Source organism: Calliphora vicina, chromosome 2, assembly GCF_958450345.1.
Source record: "Calliphora vicina chromosome 2, idCalVici1.1, whole genome shotgun sequence".
In the NCBI taxonomy this organism is placed as follows: Eukaryota; Metazoa; Arthropoda; class Insecta; order Diptera; family Calliphoridae; genus Calliphora; species Calliphora vicina.
Genome location: NC_088781.1, coordinates 124865980 through 124884929, shown reverse-complemented (window position 1 = coordinate 124884929; position 18950 = coordinate 124865980). Strand labels below are relative to the sequence as shown.

At 28.6% G+C, this 18950-nt stretch overlaps 2 protein-coding genes across 2 annotated transcripts; one reads left to right on the top strand and one right to left on the bottom strand.

Moving 5' to 3' along the window:
• Nucleotides 1-1796: 1796 nt before the first annotated feature.
• Nucleotides 1797-9519, top strand: LOC135951664 (beta-1,4-glucuronyltransferase 1). The gene is made up of 2 exons (XM_065501348.1): nt 1797-2855; nt 8365-9519. The coding sequence occupies exons 1-2, from the start codon at nt 2371-2373 to the stop codon at nt 9317-9319; spliced, it is 1440 nt and encodes a 479-aa protein (XP_065357420.1). The 5' UTR covers nt 1797-2370; the 3' UTR covers nt 9320-9519.
• A 5335-nt stretch (nt 9520-14854) lies between these two features.
• LOC135950835 (uncharacterized) lies at nt 14855-16137 on the bottom strand. Its single transcript, XM_065500361.1, has 3 exons — nt 16099-16137; nt 15460-15613; nt 14855-15381 (listed from the first exon to the last, which is right to left on the bottom strand). Exons 1-3 carry the CDS (start codon nt 16135-16137, stop codon nt 14855-14857), a joined length of 720 nt encoding a protein of 239 aa, XP_065356433.1.
• Between the last annotated feature and the right edge of the window lie 2813 nt (nt 16138-18950).

Sequence of the window (18950 nt, the reverse complement as noted above, 5' to 3'; positions counted from 1 at the left end):
TCGCAATGTACTTTGAAATATCTATCATTAGATATCCATATTGTCTATATTAATGACTAAGTAATCCAGATATAGATCAAAATTAGGCCAAAAATCGAGGTTGTCCCGGTTTTTCCGTATATCTCAGCCATTTATGGGTCGATTTTGTCGTTTTTAAATAGAAAACGAGCCGGAAGAATTCCCGATATATAAAATCATGTATTTAAGTTATTTGGGGTCTACGAAAAGTTGATTTCAATATACAGATGCACAGACGGATATGAAAAATGTAGAAATTACAAACGCGATGACAAACTTACATACATACTATATTTCAAAATTTAAATTTTTGACATACCTTTGACTGTTTTTTTAAAAATATAGTGCGTAATTTTGGACCGAATGGACTCAAATTTCTTTTGTTAGTTAGACAACTAAATTACCAATAATATGCAAAAGATTTCAGTGCAATATCAATTATGCCTCCAAAAATAAACGATTTTCAATTAAAAAAATCCAAAAATTGTAGATTTTTGCTGTTTTTTTGGGCGAAAAGGTGATTTATCTCTTTTTTTATTAAAAAGAAATTTTCTTTAAGAATATATGACAATTTGATGTTTTTCTGTAAGGCATCTTTACGGAGAATATTTTGGTATAAAAAACATGTGCTATTTTTCGCTCTTCAGAATTTGACCTATTTCTTATATCAAAATTTGAACTTTGAACTACATGTTCTAAAATCCGAAAGCTGGGATCAGAAAAACGGAAAGCAGGTTTAGAAACCTTGATGTGTTCCCTATTTATGGCCAAAATATTTTCTAAGCCCTGAAGGATCCTATGTATCCAATGGGCAAAATTGTAAAAAAACACCATTTTTTGAATTTTTCTCCAATTTTTAGGAATTGCGGGATTCTCTTTGACAAGTTTTTATTATTAAGACAAATTTAAAAAAACATTGAAAATTTCATTGAGTTTTGTTAATAAATAAAGATTTTGTTACATATTACATATTTATTGAGTTTCCAAAACTTAAATTTGTATCAAAATTTTATTAGGATTGCGAATATTAGGAACACATTTATTCCGATGTAACTTTTTTTGTTTAGATAAGTTAATTTTTGGTCTTACAAAAAAAATTTCAAGTCAATATCTCAATTAGATTAAAAAATATGCCGCTTTAAAACTCCATCCTTCAAAACGGGAATACTCCTGGGCTACGCTCGCGTCAATTTTTATACCGATCAGACCAGCCGTTTAGAAATGCCAGATTTATTTTTGATTCTGCCCAACAGTGTCATGGTGAAGGGTATAAATAATCACGGCTTCGTTTTTTTTCTTGAAGATTACCAGGTGAAGAGTATATAATTTTCGGCTCAGCAGAATATAGCAATCATACTCATACAAAGATCCATATAAATAACACATTTTTGTTTGCGATCGATTCCACAGTGCTGACTCAGTAACTCAGTATTTGAATTGTTGTGGATAAGAATTTATTAAAATTAGTAAAGTAACAACAAAATATATGCCACCACTTTCAAAATAAATTCTATTTATTTAGCTAAACCGATTTTGGTTTTTTCTGAATTTAGTTCTTTAAAAAAAGAAACCAAAATAAAAACAACATAATCACATTTATGTTTATAATAATTAAACATAAAAAAACAATGACTAACATCATAATCAAGTACATTATCAATGAAATAATCATTAGGAGTAAAATAATTCTTTTAAAACTAAGTAATGCTGGGTAATTGTATTCAAACAATTGTGCATGTTTAGCTAATTCAACATTTAGTAATAAATGATCGCTGAAAGTAGCAGCACACACAAATAGTGTTAGAGAATAAACAAAAAAAATATATATTTTCGAAATAAATGAAAATTATAACCAAAATATTCATAAATTAAATACAACAATATATATATATTTTTTTTAAAAAAAAGAAAAGTATTTCAAATAAACAAAACTGCGTTATTATTGTACGTGCAATTTGGCGAAAAAAATCGTTTAAAATAACGTGTACGCTGTAATTGTTTGTCATAAACTAATAAGTTTTATTGTCGAAAAAACAACAATGTCAAAAAATATTCAAATTGCAAACAAATAGTAGAAAAATGCAATGATAATTTTAAAATTAGTTGAAAATTGAAGCTTAATTTAAAAGGTTTATGTAAACCAACAAGGCCAACAAAAAAAAACGGAAATTAAAAAAATTAAAAATTGTTTGAAATGAAATAACAATGTTTAATAAATAATAACAAAACTATATAACTGAAAGTGAAATTAAAAAAAAATATTCAAATTTTTAAAAAAAAAAATTTAAACTAAAAACAACTTTAAAAATTTACTGTGTAATTCAAAATATCTTTCAAATATTTCTAAAAAAAATGACCATTCGAAAAATTTCCCAAAACCATGTTGTATCCTTTCTTTGCCGCAAATATTTGGAAATTATAACCTTCATCACATTAGTTGCCTTGTTATGTGTGCTCCTAAGCACACAATTTCTAACATCATACCAAACATTAAAAGTTAATTATGTTACTACAACAAATATATCTCAATTCGCAATGCCTCATACAAAAGAAGTGGAGAAAACAGTGAAAAGTAATTTAAATCTCATTTCAATAAAGTCGCAGTCTGAAACAATTGAAAACGAAAACGAGTTACCCTTAAAAACGCAACTAAAAAATATCTTAAATTGTCGTGACATTCCTCTGAGCATGGAGAAGATGCAGTATGGCCAGTATTGGTTGATTAAGAATTATATACGTGGCCGCAGAAGTACGGAAATGGGTTGTGCCGAGTCCATAACATACACCACAAATGGAGATTATACGTTTATGGAGAATTTACCAACAGTTGTAAAGCGGTAAGGAGACAGATAATGAATTGTTATGGTGTTATTATAACATTTACCAGGAGTGGTTAGGGTGCATATAAGTCAGGCAGGGATGCAGAGGGGGTGAAAGAGGAATTCCCTCCCCCCCAAAACCGAAAAGTTTTCATATAAAATAGGAGAAAAAAGAAAAACGTAGAACAAATTTTAATTACTAGCAAAACCCCCCCCCCTCCAAAATGTAAGACCAAAAATTAACTTATTTACACAAAAAAAGTTACATCGAAATAAATGTGGATCGAATTGTTACTAATATTTGCAATCCTATTAAAATTTTGATACAAATAAATATGTAATAAAATCTATATTTATTAACAAAACTCTATGAAATTTTCAAAATAAATAAATAAAGTCAAAGGGAATCTCGCAATTCCTAAAAATTGGAGCTAAAATCCCAAAAAAATATATTTCTTACAATTTTGCCCATAGGATACACAGGATCCTTCAGGTCTGGGATAATACTTTGAGGATAAATAGGGAACACATCAAGGTTTCTAAATATGTTTTCCGTTTTGTGATCCCAGCTTTGGAATTTTAGAACATCTCGGTAAAGTCAACAAAGTCAAACATCTAAAAAAATACCATTTTTGGGATTTTTTGATTCCCATATTTTTGAATAAAAATCTTCTATAAATTTTTTATTTCTTTAAAATTTTATAAATTTTTAAAAAACAGAACTCAATTTCCTTCACGTTTTCTTTAATCTGTGTTAATGTTGTCAAGAAAAAAATATTTAAAAAAAAGTACCAAACTGTTTACCCGGATTTGGTCCAATATACACTGTGCCATTTTTTAATAAATCCAGGAACCAATGTTAAAACAATTATCAAAATTGGCTTATTAATTTCAAAAAACATATTTTATGAAAAAAGTACCAAAATTGTTATCCCTTCGAATTTAAAAAAAAAGTACCAAATTCATATTTGTTATTTTTTGTAAGTAAAGAATACGATTTAAAATTTATTTCTATGTTTATTGGTTTAGCAGATACATAGAGTGCCATAGAAGTACCAAAATACAGTTTTTACCCGTTTTCTCCCCATAAGGGTTTGAATTTCGAAAAAGTACCAAACACATGTCACCTTTTTTTTAAATGGAGTAACATGCAATTTTAAGTTTTTTTTGTATCTTTATTATTTGTGAAGTAAAATGTTACCGATTTATCCTCTAAACGTTCCCTCTTCAGTGGATCGTTTAAATTTCATGCTTTTAGCTTCAGTCGTTTGGGCTGTGCGATGTAAAGTAAAAGAGTAACGTAGATAATAAGAGTATGTAGATAATATTCAAAATACTATTATAATGCACAGTGGGGCAGAATCAAAATATTTTTGAAGGACGGAGTTTTAAAGTGGCATATTTTTGAATCTAATTGACTTAAAATTGTTTTTGTAAGACCAAAAATTAACTTATCTAAACAAAAAAATAATATTTCGTAATAAATGTGAATCAAATTGTTTCCAATATTTGCAATCCTATTAAAATTTTGATTTATGTTTTAGAAACTCAATAATGTAATATGCAGGGCAACCAAAAATGTGCTCTAAAAAAGTGTTTTATGCGCATAAAATATGCACTTAAAAACGAAAAATATGCTATTAAAATATAAAAAATATGCACTTAAAAATAGTTGGTTATTGTTTGATTTCAAAATTTCATTAAAAAAATATATATGAAGTAAATAAAATATTGAGCTCATAAATTAAAATTTGTTATTATATGACTAAATTTCGATTTTAGTGAATTTGGTACTCCATGAAAATAGTTAGATTCAATTCATTTTATTATATTTAGCAATAAATTACTATGTGTTTACTTAAGTTTTAAAATTTTTAAACTAAATCTTTGTTTTAGATTTCCGAGTTTCTTAGACAATCTTAATCATCTTTTAAACTGCCTAAAACTTTTTTTTGGTAATTAGTGGCATAATATTTTACTTTCTCAATCCATGTGTCCCAATGTTTATAGGATCCCTACTGAGGATGTACCCAATCAATTTCTCGAAATGTTTCTATTCTATATGAAGCTCTACAAACTTTTTTACCATTTAAATAATGTTTCAAAAATCTATGAATAGCCTGTGTCATTTTATGGTAAAAATTGCAATGGATTTTGGAGCATTCATCATGTATCTAGATTAATATCTGAATACGTCTTCTAAAATTTAAATAGAATTATCAAAAAGCCTTACAATAGTGGAATGACTGCAATTAAAAAAATATAAAAAAAACTTTTTATTCATTGGGACTCAAAATTCCCATGTTTCTCCCTTTCTTATCCATTGTATCGTCTATCGATATCCACGTATATTGTTTTTTAATGATTTCTTAATAACTTTTTTTACAAGTTATGTAAATACATATATCAATGGGAAATTTTCGATGGATCTTAATATTCTGAACATCTGTTGAATACTTATTAAATTTTACATTAGTGGTAAACTATTAATGCCCAACCATAACTGTCTCAAGCTGCCTTAAATTCCTTCTTTTAAATGTATCCAAAAATTTGTTATGAAGTTTTGTCCATAATAACATACAATTTTGGAATTTTCTTTTAATTTTTTACGTATTTTTACTATTTGTGTGTGTATATTTTTAATTTAATTGAAATATATGGAAACTAAGCACCCTTAAGTCAACGAAATTTCTATGAAGATAAGTACTCTATGGGTACTCTATTTTTGTATTTAAGTAGCTTAGACCAATTATCATTGGACCTCAACAAAATAGTAAAATATAGAAATGAAAAATTACAATACAAACAATAAAATTACATCAGGAAGATAAAATAATGAAAAATAAAAGAAAATATGCAACAAAAATATGCAGTTATGAGTTAAATATGCAAAAATATGCTATAAAACGCAAAATATGCTAAAATATGCAGTAAAGAGCAAAATATGCAAAAATATGCACTAACAAATCGATGCCAAAATTCTTAAAATTGTCTGAAACGGATATATAACTAACTCATATGTTTATGCGACGCACAGCAAAAAATATGATATTGCATATTTTTGGTTGCCCTGGTAATATGTAATAAAATCTTTATTTATTAACAAAACTCAATGAAAATTTCAAAGTTTTTTTGAATTTAATATTCTAAATAATAAAGTGTAAAAACAGTTGTGAAAATATCAAAGGGCATCCCGCAATTCCTAAAAATTGGAGCGTAAATTCCAAAAAATATATTTTTTTTACAATTTTGCCCATAGGATACTCAAGATCCCACAGGGCTGAGAATATGCTTTGGTGATAAATAGGGAACACATCAAGGTTTTAAAAGCTTTCCGTTTTCTGATCCCAGCTTTGTGATTTCAGAACAAAGTTGAAATTTTGATAAAAAATGGGCCAAATTCTGAAGAGCGTAGGGCGACATATTCGAAAAATAGGACATGGTTTTTATACCAAAATATTCTCATAACAAAACATAAAAATATAAAAGAAGAGTTTTTCTCCCTTTCTCCCAGAAAACTGCAAAAATCTACTATTTTTTTAAGTTTTAAATTGAAAATCGTTTATTTTTGGATCCATTATTGATATTGCTCTGAAATCTTTTGTATATTATTGATAATTTAGTTGTCTAATTAACAAATAAAATTCGAGTTCATTTGGTCCAAAATTACGCCCTATATTTTTAAAAAAAGTGGACCAAGTTATGGCAAAATTTCAATTTTGGCATTTCAAAATTGAAATTTTAAGAGATAAATATCATACGCAAGCATATGCTTTCCAAAAATATAAAAATCTTTGAAATCGGATGGGAAACAAAAACATGGCACGTATTTAAAAATTTTACATGTAGAAGGTACCCTACTTTGAGCCTCCATAGCGCCGCCACTGGAGCATTTATAGGGCCCATTTTAATAACATAAACTCTAATTCTCCTTGGCTACGCTCTCGTCACGTCACTTCTTGATCGGCTCAACCGTTAATAAATGCCAGATTTATTTCCAAAAAAATTTTGATTCTGCCCCACATGCATTCTGGTATTTATCTCTTTGTCATTGCATCGGCAGTTTGGTCCAAGGTTTTGATCAGGAATGACGTTAAGACAATAACACAGATTGGTAATTATTCTACTACTTCTAAGTAATGCAGACGGTATGTAGTAGTCATTGAAAAGTAAGTTATACAATAATGAAAAGTTATAACCAAATTATAACAAGAATGTGACTCTATATTTTTATACTCACCATCAAAAAAGATGGGGGTATATTGATTTTTTCATTTTGTTTGTAACACAATATTCATCGCAGACCCACATTAGTATTTATATTCTGGGTCCTCAAAAGATTCTAAGACGATATAGCTATGTCCGTCTGTCTGTCTGTCTTTCTGTCCGATAGGGCGAAAACGAAAGGAGCTAGCTGGCTGAAATTTTCCATAAATACTCGCTGTTGATAAGGTTCAAACCATTAAAATAGATGGATTATTTTCGAATTTATTAACAATTAAGAGAATTCCCTTATAAAATGACTGAATTCACTTAATTGTGAATAAATTCGAAAATAATCCATCTATTTTTATTATCGATATCTTATTTTGTTCCTATTACATGCAACTTTGATATTAATCTATAAATCTGAACCATTTCTGCCGTTTTCAAATTTTCATGATTTTTTTAAAACAAAAAAATTGCTATTTTCTCGTAAAAAATATATTTTTTGCTTATATTTGTTATTATAACTCCGAAACTACTGAGCCAATTGAAACGCAATATATATGTGAACATTTGTTCATAGCATGAGGAAAATGTTTTCATAATTCAATTAATCGATAGAAGAACATCAACTGCTCAATTTTATGTATATCAAACAAAAAACTAAAATTTTGTGAAAATGAGCGAATTCACTTAATTGTGAATAAATTCGAAAGAATTTAATTGATTTTTATGATCGATATCTTATTTCGTTGCTATTATATACGGCTTTGCCAAAAGTAATAAACCTGAACAAGTTCTGCCGTTTTCGATTTTTCATGATTTTTTAAAACATAAAAATTTGCTATTTTCTCGTAAAAAATATATTTTTTGCTTATATTTGTTTTTATAACTCCGAAACTACTTAGCCGATTAAAACATAACATATAAAGAGCTTAAAGGTTATATAAATTTGTACTTTTTAAATTTACTTCAATAATATTGGACTAACCCTTTTTGAGTTATCATAAATTATGTGCAGAAAAGTCTAAAAAAATTCACAATTAAAAAAAAAATTCTCTATAGAATTCAAAATTTGGATCCTATTTTTGCCACTGGCACAAAATTGTGTAGTAGTTTAAAAAGCCTCCAAAATTTTTTCAATTTTGTTGCCCTGCGTAATTAGTCTGATTTGCATTTTAATTTAATTTGTTGTTTTTTTTCGACTAAAAATGATTTATTATATTAAATTTTACAGAATTCAATTAAATACTATCTAATCAAATCTAAACCTTTACTATTTCATTAATTTATATTTTTTCTCTCTTCCTTCCTTTTCCAGTTGGTCTGCTCCCGTTAGCTTTGCAATTTATGCACCCGGTGATGACTACGATGTCACCATGGACTCCATACTCTATGCTCTCAATTGTCTGCCTGAAAGTGAACTTATACGAGATTATGTCACATTTCACATCTACTTCCCCAAGAACCATCTGCCCTCCTTTATAGCCAAAAACGAAAATGAAGCCCTACAATGGCCCTACGATTGTGAGCTGCAGGCTCCCTACTCAAATGTTAATCGTTCGGAAATGTACAAGACCATGAAAAATCTAACGTATCCCATAAATGTTGGTCGTAATATTGCTCGGAAAACCGCCAATACATATTTCATATTTGCCTGTGATATAGAGCTCTATCCCAGTTTGGGTTTAGTGGACAAATTTCTGGAAATGGTGATAAGAGATCCATCGGCTGTTTTGGAGGGTGAAAAACCTAAGGTTTTTGTTTTGCCCGTCTTTGAAGTGCAAAAAAATGCTACCCTACCGGATAATAAAGAGCAGTTACAGCATATGTTAAACAAGTCTATGGCCATACCATTTCATAAATTTGTATGTTCGAATTGTCATTTGGTGCCCAAACAAAAGGAATGGGTAAAGGCCAATAGCAGCGATGAACTGGAAGTATTTACTGTGGGCAAACGTTATGATAAGTTTCTTTATTGGGAGCCCTTCTATATTAGCGACAACAAAGAGCCCATTTTCGATGAACGTGTCACTTGGGAGGGTCAATCGAATAAACGTATACAAAATTATGCCATGTGTTTGATGGACTATGAATATCACATTTTACATCCTGCCTTTCTGGTACATGCACCCGGTATTAAAGTGCTGAATGTAAAGTCTAATGAGACCAAAACAAGATGGAATTATGCAGCGGCTATGAATAAGGTTATACGTCGTGAAATTATGCCCGAATATGCAGTGCTGTTTGGTAAAAATAAACGTTGTGCGGTGTAGAGGGGAGGGGATAGAAAAAAATTATATGGTTTCTGAAATCTGAAAAATGTTCATAGTTAAGTAAAATATTAAGTTGTATTAACTGAAAAAGCTAATGCAGCCGTTTTTTGCCTTAAATAGTTAAGTAAAGTCATGAATTGCGAATATTTTACATGATGTAAATAGTGTGTAGACAATGTAAATAAAATAAATAACGAAATATTAACGATAGATCTAAAGATATATATTTAAAATGATTTTTTGATACAAAAACTGAATTGTTTACATGGTTGTTTACATGATGTAAACAATATATATTTAGGAAAAATACGATATTATGCATGAAAATTAGTCAAGATAAACATAAACTTCATATTTTTACATAATGTAAACAATGTAAATAATTATGTTTTTTACGTTAATGATTCAAATTTACATTTAAAATGTTTTTTTGAAACAAAAGCAAATAAAATAAACTTGAAATGGAAATTTACATTAAATATTGAAATATTAATTGTCTACATTAAGTGTAAACAATGTAAAATACCTGAGTTAAATGTAAATTTTAATTAATGAAATATATTTTGACCTCGATTTATAATTTTTACATTGGGTAAATTATAAGTAAACAATGTAATTAATTATACAAGTAAAAAGCAGAGCAACTTAAAATGGAATGCAATTTTACAAATATTCATTTACTTCCTAGTTTTACAGTACTTTACATAGATTTGAAAATGTTCAATACAAAAAGTAAACAAAATATTGAAAAATAGTAAAACTATCAGGTAAACTAACAGACTACACATGTAAACAATTCTTTTTTTACACGTGATAAGAGAGCAATGTAAAAATATATACTCTTGAAAAATTTAATTGTTTACATTATGTCAATAATACGTAAAATTTATTTTTTTTTACTAGAAAGTGAAAATTAATCGATTATATATTAAACTAGTTGACCTCCCCGGCTTCGCCCGGTAGCTTTTTCATGTTAGTTTGCCAAGTTTCTCCAACCCACATACACCTGTCTGTTATTATTTATTGGCAAATAAAATATCTAAATTTGTACTGCATACTTTAGGGAGATTTTTTTATTACAGTTGACTGGATTAAAAAAAATATCCGAGTTTTACCCGGAATTTTTGAATTTTTTTTCATTACAAACTATCTCCTGAAAATTTCGAATCGAATAAAAAACAAGTAAGAAAGTATGGTAAAGTTTTTTAAATTTGTCATTCTAAATAACAAAATATAAAAAAACTTATCAAAAGGTCAAAGGGAATCCCGCAATTCCTAAAAATTGAAGCAAAAATCCCAAAAATGGTATTTTTTACAATTTTGCCCATAGGATACACAGGATCTTCTAGGGCTGGGAAAATACCTTGGAAGTAAATAGAAAACACATCAGGGTTTCCAAAGCTGCATTCCTTTTTCTGATTTTAGAACATGTGTCCCAAAGTTGAAATTTTGATAAAAAATAGGTCAAATTCCGAAGAGCGTAGGGCCAACATATTCAAAAAATGGGACATAGGTATGGCAAATTTTTTAATTCAATTTTGAAATGCCTATAACTTGAAAATTATAAGATCTAGCCGAGCGCTTTCCAAAAATAGAAAAATCTTTGAAATCGGAAGGTACCCTATTTTGAGCCCCCATTTGTAGGGCCCATTTTAATAACTTGAACTCAAATACTCCTTGTCTATGCCCACATCTACTTTTATCCCGATCGGAGCAGCCAGATTTATTTCCAAAAAATTTTGATACAGCCCCTACCACTGTGCATTATGTTAATTAAATGTAAACAATGCAAATATTTGTAAGTTAAAAGAAGTAGCACTCAAACAAACAAAAAATAAAACAATAAAATATATTAGTTAATTTAAAAATACTTAGCAAAATGATTGCTACATTTAATATGCAAATAATAGATAAACAATGTAAAGAATTGCATTTTAATAATTATAATGAAATAGACTTTACATTTAACGGTTAAATTATAGTTTTTATAAAACAAAATAATGTTTACACTATTGTTTACAGCAATAATTGTAAACAATGTAAAATACTGGAAATTAAATATATAAAATGTTTTACATTAAATACGTACACAATATCTAATTATTTACCTTGTGTAAATAATAAATAAAAATAAAGAAAATACCTAAATAAATAATATTTCCAAACTAAATTATTTACAAAATGTAAACAATGTAAAATTAATTAAAATATTAAATTCTAATTAAAAACATCATACATACTAGATTTTTTATAAAAAATATGAAAATAAAGGCCATTCAATTTTTATACTTTACTTTATGTAAACAATGTAAATAACGAAAAACTTATTAATATATAGAAATAATTAAACCGAACAATTTTGAAAGATTTGTTTTATTTACATGGAGTAAAACAGGTAAATAACACAGGGCTACAAAATCGAAAACATTTTAGATGCTTTTTAATCCACTACACAATTTAGATGTATTGTGGTTCCAGTAGTACAAATATGGTCAAAATTATAAATTCTTTGGAGAAGTTTTTTTATTAAATTTTTTTTGTAAAATTGTGATTTTTTTTAGACCCCTATCCACATAATTTATGATAACTCAAAAAGTGTTGGTCCGATATTGTTAAAATAAACTTAAAAAAGATAAAATTTACATAGCCTTTAATCTGTTTATATATTGCGTTTTAATCGGCTCAGTAGTTTCGGACTTATAATAACAAATTGAAGCAAAAAATATATTTTTTACGTGAAAACAGCTAATTTTTGTGTATAAAAAAATTCATGAAAAATCAAAAACGGCAGAAATTGTTCAGTTTTATTACTTTATCGCAAAGGCACATATAATAGCAACAAAATGAGATATCGATCATAAATATCGATAGATTCTTTACGAATTTATTCCCAATTAAGTGAATGTACTCATTTTCACAATATTTTACTTTTTTGTTTGATATACATAAAATTGAGTAGTTAATGTTCTTCTTTCGATTAATTGAATATCGAAAACATATTCCCCATGATATTTACAAATCTTCACGTATACATTGTATTTCAATCGGCTCATTAGTTTCGAAGTTATAATAACAAATTGAAGCAAAAAATATATTTTTTACGTGAAAATAGAATTTTGATTTTTTAAAAAAGTCATGAAAATCGAAAACGGAAGAAGTTGTTAAGGTTTATTACTTTATCACAAAGCCACATATAATAGCAATAAAATGAGATATTGATCATAAAAATCGATGGATTCTTTACGAATTTATCGACAATTAAGTGAGTTCGCTCATTTTCACAAAATTGTATGTGAGAAATATTGAAAAAATTGATATTTGGTAAATATCGATTTACCTGGACAAACACAAAGCAACCAGTATGATTTTTTATTTTTATTCTTTTCTTAATAAATATATCTAGTAACAGAATCAAAAATAATGACGATCCGTTATCTAGTTTTCGAGATATATCTGAAAGCGAACCAAAAAAATGGTCTGTTTTTTGAAAACTAAAAATCAGTCAACTTTGAAGGGCTATATCTTCTGAACCAAACATCTGATTGTAATAATAGTAGCATATTTGAAATCGTAATTTCCTGTAAAATAGGTTTATTCAATATTTTATGGGTCAGCTCATCAGCAATGGTTCCTAGTGGGAACTCAAAATACAAAAGTCATGTCTTTTATAAGAAATATAGTTAGCGCTACGTCCATCCAAAAATTCTTTCTAGCACTTACTCTCTTGCTTATAGAAGGCATGATTTTTGTGTATCGTAAACAAGTTTTTCAAGTACAAAATTATTTTGAATTTGTTTTTGATAAATATCTTTTCAGTTCTATTTATACCCTTCACCATCAGTGGCAAGGTTTTATATAAGCTTGTCATTCCATTTGCAACTGCCACATTATTCATTTGCCACCCCATAAAGTATATATATTATGGACTAGCTGACCCGACAGACGTTGTCCTGTGCAAGTTAAAAAAATGCTTGTGTTCGATTTGTGAATTTGTGAGAAGCGGTTTGAAAAGAGTAAAAATATGTAGTTAAAAAGAAAAACAACATATTATTGAATGATAATTTTTATTCAAATAGGACATAGAATAAAATATACATAGAAGCACTACTGAGAGATAAAGAACCTACGTTTGTTGTCAAAAACCTAAGTCCTGCAACAACAGAATACATGTAAATCAATGTACATATTTTGAGTTTTTATATTGGTCAAGTTATTAGCGAATTTAGATATTTTGAGTTTTTATATAAAATATCGATTTTTGTTCAGAAATATGAGCTCTTTTTCTTGAGTAAACGCTTATTGGAAAAGTTATTAGCGAATTTAGATATTTTGAGTTTTTATATAAAAAATCGAATTATATCAGAAATATGAGTGATCACAGATCGAGCTCCTTTTCTTGATTACGTGCTTAATGTCCAAGTTAATAGCGAATTTAGATTTTTTGATTTTTTTTTTTTTTTAAAAAATCGATTTTTGGTCAGAAACATGAGTGATCACAGATCGAGTTCCTTTTCTTCATTAAACGCTTATTGGCCAAGTTATTATCGAATTTAGATATTTTGAGTTTTTATATAAAAAATCGATTTCTGGTCAGAAATATGAGTGATCACAGATCGAGATCTTTTTCTTAATTAAACGCTTATTGGCCAAGTTATTAGCGAATTTAGATATTTTGAGTTTTTATATAAAAAATCGATTTTTGGTCAGAAATAAGAGTGATCACAGACCGAGCTCCTTTTCTTGATTAGACGCTTATTGGCCAAGTTATTAGCGAATTTAGATATTTTGAGTTTTTATATAAAAAAATCGATTTTTGGTCAGAAATATGAGTTATCACAGATCGAGCTCTTTTTCTTGATAAAACTCTTAGTGGCCAAGTTATTAGCAAATTTAGATATTTTAAATTTTTATATAAAAAATCGATTTTTGGTCAGAAATATGAGTGATCACAGATCGAGTTCCTTTTCTTGATTAAACGCTTATTGGCCAAGTTAATAGCGAATTTAGATATTTGGAGTTTTTGCATAAAAAAACGATTTTTGGTCAGAAATATGAGTGATCACAGATCGAGCTCTTTTTCTTGAATAAACGTTTATTGGCCAAGTTATTAGCGAATTTAGATATTTTGAGTTTTTATATAAAAAATCGATTTTTGGTCAGAAATATGAGTGATCACAGAACGAGCTCCTTTTCTTGATTAAACGCTTATTGGGCAAGTTATTAGCGAATTTAGATATTTTGAGTTTTTATATAACAAATCGATTTTTGGTCAGAAATATGAGTGTTGAAATCAACTTTCCGAAGCCACCAAATAACTTTTATGCATGATTGATACATCAATATATCCGACATAGATCAGATTCGGTTGCTATTTAAAATCGAGAAAATTGTCCTACAAATGGCTGAGATATAAACCAGAAACAGAGACTACCTCGAAAATTAAAACAAATTTAATCGAAAGTTTCATTTTATTAAACACAATCAAATATTAAAAAACTTCTTATACTTATTCAAACACTTTACATACATATATCGCTAATAATTCCACTTTGAACCCATATAAATATTTCTCTTATTTCTAGCTGAAACGGCTGGTGCCAATTCTGACCACTGCCAATTATTATAATTCACCCCGTAATTATTCTCATTACGCCTAAGCGAGGGATTATATCCAGTGGGCGGTGGATATCGTTGAGCCGTAGGTGGTGTCTGCACAGTGGTAGTAGGCCATTGACTTTGTTTCCATTTTGCATTATTTTTCTGAGAATTTAGATTATTTTCCAAATAATTAACGGGCAATACCGAGATTATGGGTTGCGGCTGGGGTAAACTCTTTCTGTTAGCGGCATTTAATAAGGCATTACGTTTTTTCTGTTCATCTATGTCCTGAGCATTGGGTGTTATAAGAACCCGGACATTTTCGGTTACCAAAGGGTTATAGGTTTTGGGTATTAAGGGCTTGAAAGGATCATCACCATACAGAGACTTATAACGTTCGGTATTGATGAGGGTAATGATTTGATATAAAGCCACACAAGTGGCCCAATTGTAGCCAAGGAAAACTGTGATTGAAGAGGGAAGAGATATAAGGAAATTTATTAAAATAAAATAGTTTTGTTTTTTAAGAAATTTAGACTTACGTATTAAAAAGCCTCCCGCCAAGGTAGTAGTTATTAACATGCCCAAATTGAGACGACTCTTAGAAACAGTCATCAGTAAAATATGACAACCCAAACAGTAGATAACACGACAGAATTCAAAGAAGATCAAAGGTAAAAGGAAATATTTTTTAAGCTATAAAGAGTAGATGAAAAAAGATTAAAAATAAATAATAAAATTAACAAGATTTTAATACAACTGATTTTAGACTGAAAAATATACTGATACTTTTTATGAACTCTGTGACAGGTCACGCAACTAACCTAAGTCAAATTTTTCTGTTTCAAATATTAATACGGACTGATTTTGATTTAATTTTATTGTGCCACAGAGAAAATCGATTGTATAAACATAAATTTTTCATATTTTGACCTTTGAAATTATCTGTAACTAAAAAATTTTAAGTTTAACAACAATTTTACTTTAAAAAGTTATGACAAAATTCCATATACTAATTTAAATATGTTCATTTATATTTTGCAATATAAACTACTAAAATTATTTACAGACTCTTCAAAGTTTTAAGTATTTTAGTATCAAACACATGTTTTATTATATTTGCTCAATAATAATATTAATTTGTTTTGTAAAATAATACAATCAAATAAAACTTAAATTACCTTCAATGTGCCATAAAATGCTAAAACACTTGCGGTCATATGAGCAAATAAGTATAATTGAAAAAATACCATCAATTTGTGGGAATCTAAAATGACACGGATAAAGAAAAAATATTAATAAATGTAGTGAAAATTATTTATAGAAATGAATGAAAATGAAGCTCATATTTATTACTTTACTAATTAATTAATAAAGCCTAAAAATATGCTATAATTTTATGCACTTGGTTTATACAGTTAATTTGAGTGCATCAGTGTTGCCAGAAATGCATGTTTTTTATCTGCTGCTGTTTATACTCTACACCACCATAGTGGGGAGGGTATTATGCGTTTGTGCAGATGTTTGTAACGTCACTTTCTGAGTCGATTAAACGATGGCTGGCTGGCTGTCCATGTAAACCTTGCGCGCAGAGTACAGGTCGCAATTTTGAAGATATTTCGATTAAATTTAGTACATATCATTTTTTTGGCCCAAGGACCAAGCCTATTGAAACTGGCTGAAATCGGGCCATTATTTCACCTAGCCCCCATACAAATGTCCTTCCGAAATTGGACTTTATCGGTCATAAATGTTTAATTTATAAATGTATCTCCATAAATTGCGCTCCAAATAAGTTTTATATATACAAAATTCATGTCACCAAATTTTGTTACGATCGGTCCATAATTAGTCATAGCTCCCATATAGACCCGCTTCCGAAAATCACTTTAACGTGCATAAATCTCTTAAAAATGTTGGCATATACACAAAATTCAACATAAATAACTTTCATATAGACATAAATCACACGACCTAATTTCATGGTGATCGGTCCATAATTGGTCATAGTCCCCATATAAGGTCCACTTCCGAAAATCACTCAAAAATATAAATTATTGAAATTTTAAAAGAAAAATGTTTTTGCTCTTTTTCTTAGTGTAGGGTATTATATGGTAGGGCTTGACCGACCATACTTTCTTACTTGTTTTTTTTTTCAAGAAAAAATTATAAATTTTAAAGAATTTTTGTGCAAAAAGTTCAGTTTATAGCCTACTTTAAAAAATGTCTTGATTTATCCAAAAATAGTCTTACCATTATCCACTTTATTCGTAAATGTTGATACAATCGGATGGTTACGAAAATGTTCATCGTCATTAAATAGTCCTAAGATTGGATTTAGCACTCCTTTAGTACCCAAGGCAAAAAATAATATTGATGGTATGAAGAGGGAAATCTGAAAAAGTAAAAACATTTTTCTTCAAATAAGGGAGTTTAAGAATAAAGTATAAGTTCAACAAGTAAGAGATGTATTTATGTGATTTTCGGAAGTTTAATTTATATGCTAGGTTAAATACAGTGTTTAAAAAGCTACGATAACTAACAAATTTTTAACTGTTGCTACAACTACTGCTTCAAAAAAGTGTATGTAGCGGTAGCGGTAGCAGTAGCATTTGCCTTTTTTCGTTTTCTTGTTTTTTTAAAACTACTGCTACCTTCAAAATATAAAACTCTTAACAGAGCAATAGTAATAAAACATGAATTGTAAATGGAGTAGTAGCATAAAAATACAAATCATTGCTACTGCTCTATATCGAGTTTAATTTTTAAGGTAGCAGTAAAGTAGCAGTTGATGCAGCAGTTAAGGTAGCAATAAAAGTAGTCAAAAAAGAAAATCTTCAGTCGTAACACCAAAATTGACAGAATTAAACACTGTGTGTGGTTTTTGTTTTGAGAGAGTTTGAAAGAATTATTCGTTTTTATTCGTCTCAGATGTTCGTGTTGCTAACAGAAAGATCGTGTTTTCTGTGTGTATAACAAAAAAGCCGAACTTTTGTTTACAACACGACCAACTTACACAAATATACATTCACAACAACAACACATAATATACTTTTTTGGCTGAAGATTTTTATTTTTGACTTATTTTATTGCTACCTCAACTGCTACTTAGCTGCTACTTCAACTGCTACTTAACTGCTACTTCTTCTACTACCTCAACTGCTACTTCTATTACTACTAAATTTTAAAAGTAGCAGAATTAATAAAAAAACTAATGACTGCTGCATCAAAACTTTTTCTTTTTTAAGGTAGCAATAGAAAATAAATTACGCTGCTACTTTAAAATTTTTCTTTTATTAGTACTACTACAACTACTGCTACCAAAATGTAGTAGCAGTAGTAGTAGTAATTATTGACTTCGAGTTTTTATTAATTTTTTAACTAGACTACTTGTGTTTTTTCGTTGCTACTGCTACTTGTAGTATAGTTTTTTAAACACTGGTTAAATACGAAAAATATTGTCCAGTAATTTATTTTTACATGATACATTATATGGATACTGCTATTCAATAGGAATTTATGCACCATAGAGCCATATTCCGTAAACTAAGTAAGGGGTTAGGAGAAATCATGAATTGATTCTTATCTTCCTTTCAAGAGGGTTTGTCCTTTCTTGTGACCAAGTTTCGAGCCTATTTTTAGTTAAACTACTATTTACTTTATATAACCTGATACCACCCATTTGCAATACGCCAATAGTACCAAAATAACACATGTAAAGTATTGAGAATTGCACTATTAAAGTTCTCCAGATATTCGATAATAAATATTTACTTTGTATGGGAGAGTGCACGTTCCCATTCACCGGGCCCATATAAACTTTATTTCATGTTTCAATTGTGAAGAAATGAAGAAAAAGTACCAAAAATTCTCCCCATAGAATCCTAACTCACTTAGCACCAAATATGCTTAAGTTCATGATTCTAAGTCCATTGTTATAGAAAATTAAAAAAGTACCATTAGATTAAAGAAAAAGTATTAAAAAGTCTCCCCCTAGAATTCTAACTCACTTAGGACCATATATGTTTAATTT

Coding starts and splice junctions, on each gene's coding strand:
- LOC135951664 (XM_065501348.1), top strand. CDS start 2,371: ATGACCATTCGAAAAATTTCCCAAAACCATGTTGTATCCTTTCTTTGC. Junction 2,856..8,364: donor TTACCAACAGTTGTAAAGCG/GTAAGGAGACAG, acceptor TTCCTTTTCCAG/TTGGTCTGCTCCCGTTAGCT.
- LOC135950835 (XM_065500361.1), bottom strand. CDS start 16,137: ATGACCGCAAGTGTTTTAGCATTTTATGGCACATTGAAG. Junction 15,614..16,098: donor CATTTTATGGCACATTGAAG/GTAATTTAAGTT, acceptor TACTCTTTATAG/CTTAAAAAATATTTCCTTTT. Junction 15,382..15,459: donor GGCGGGAGGCTTTTTAATAC/GTAAGTCTAAAT, acceptor CTTCAATCACAG/TTTTCCTTGGCTACAATTGG.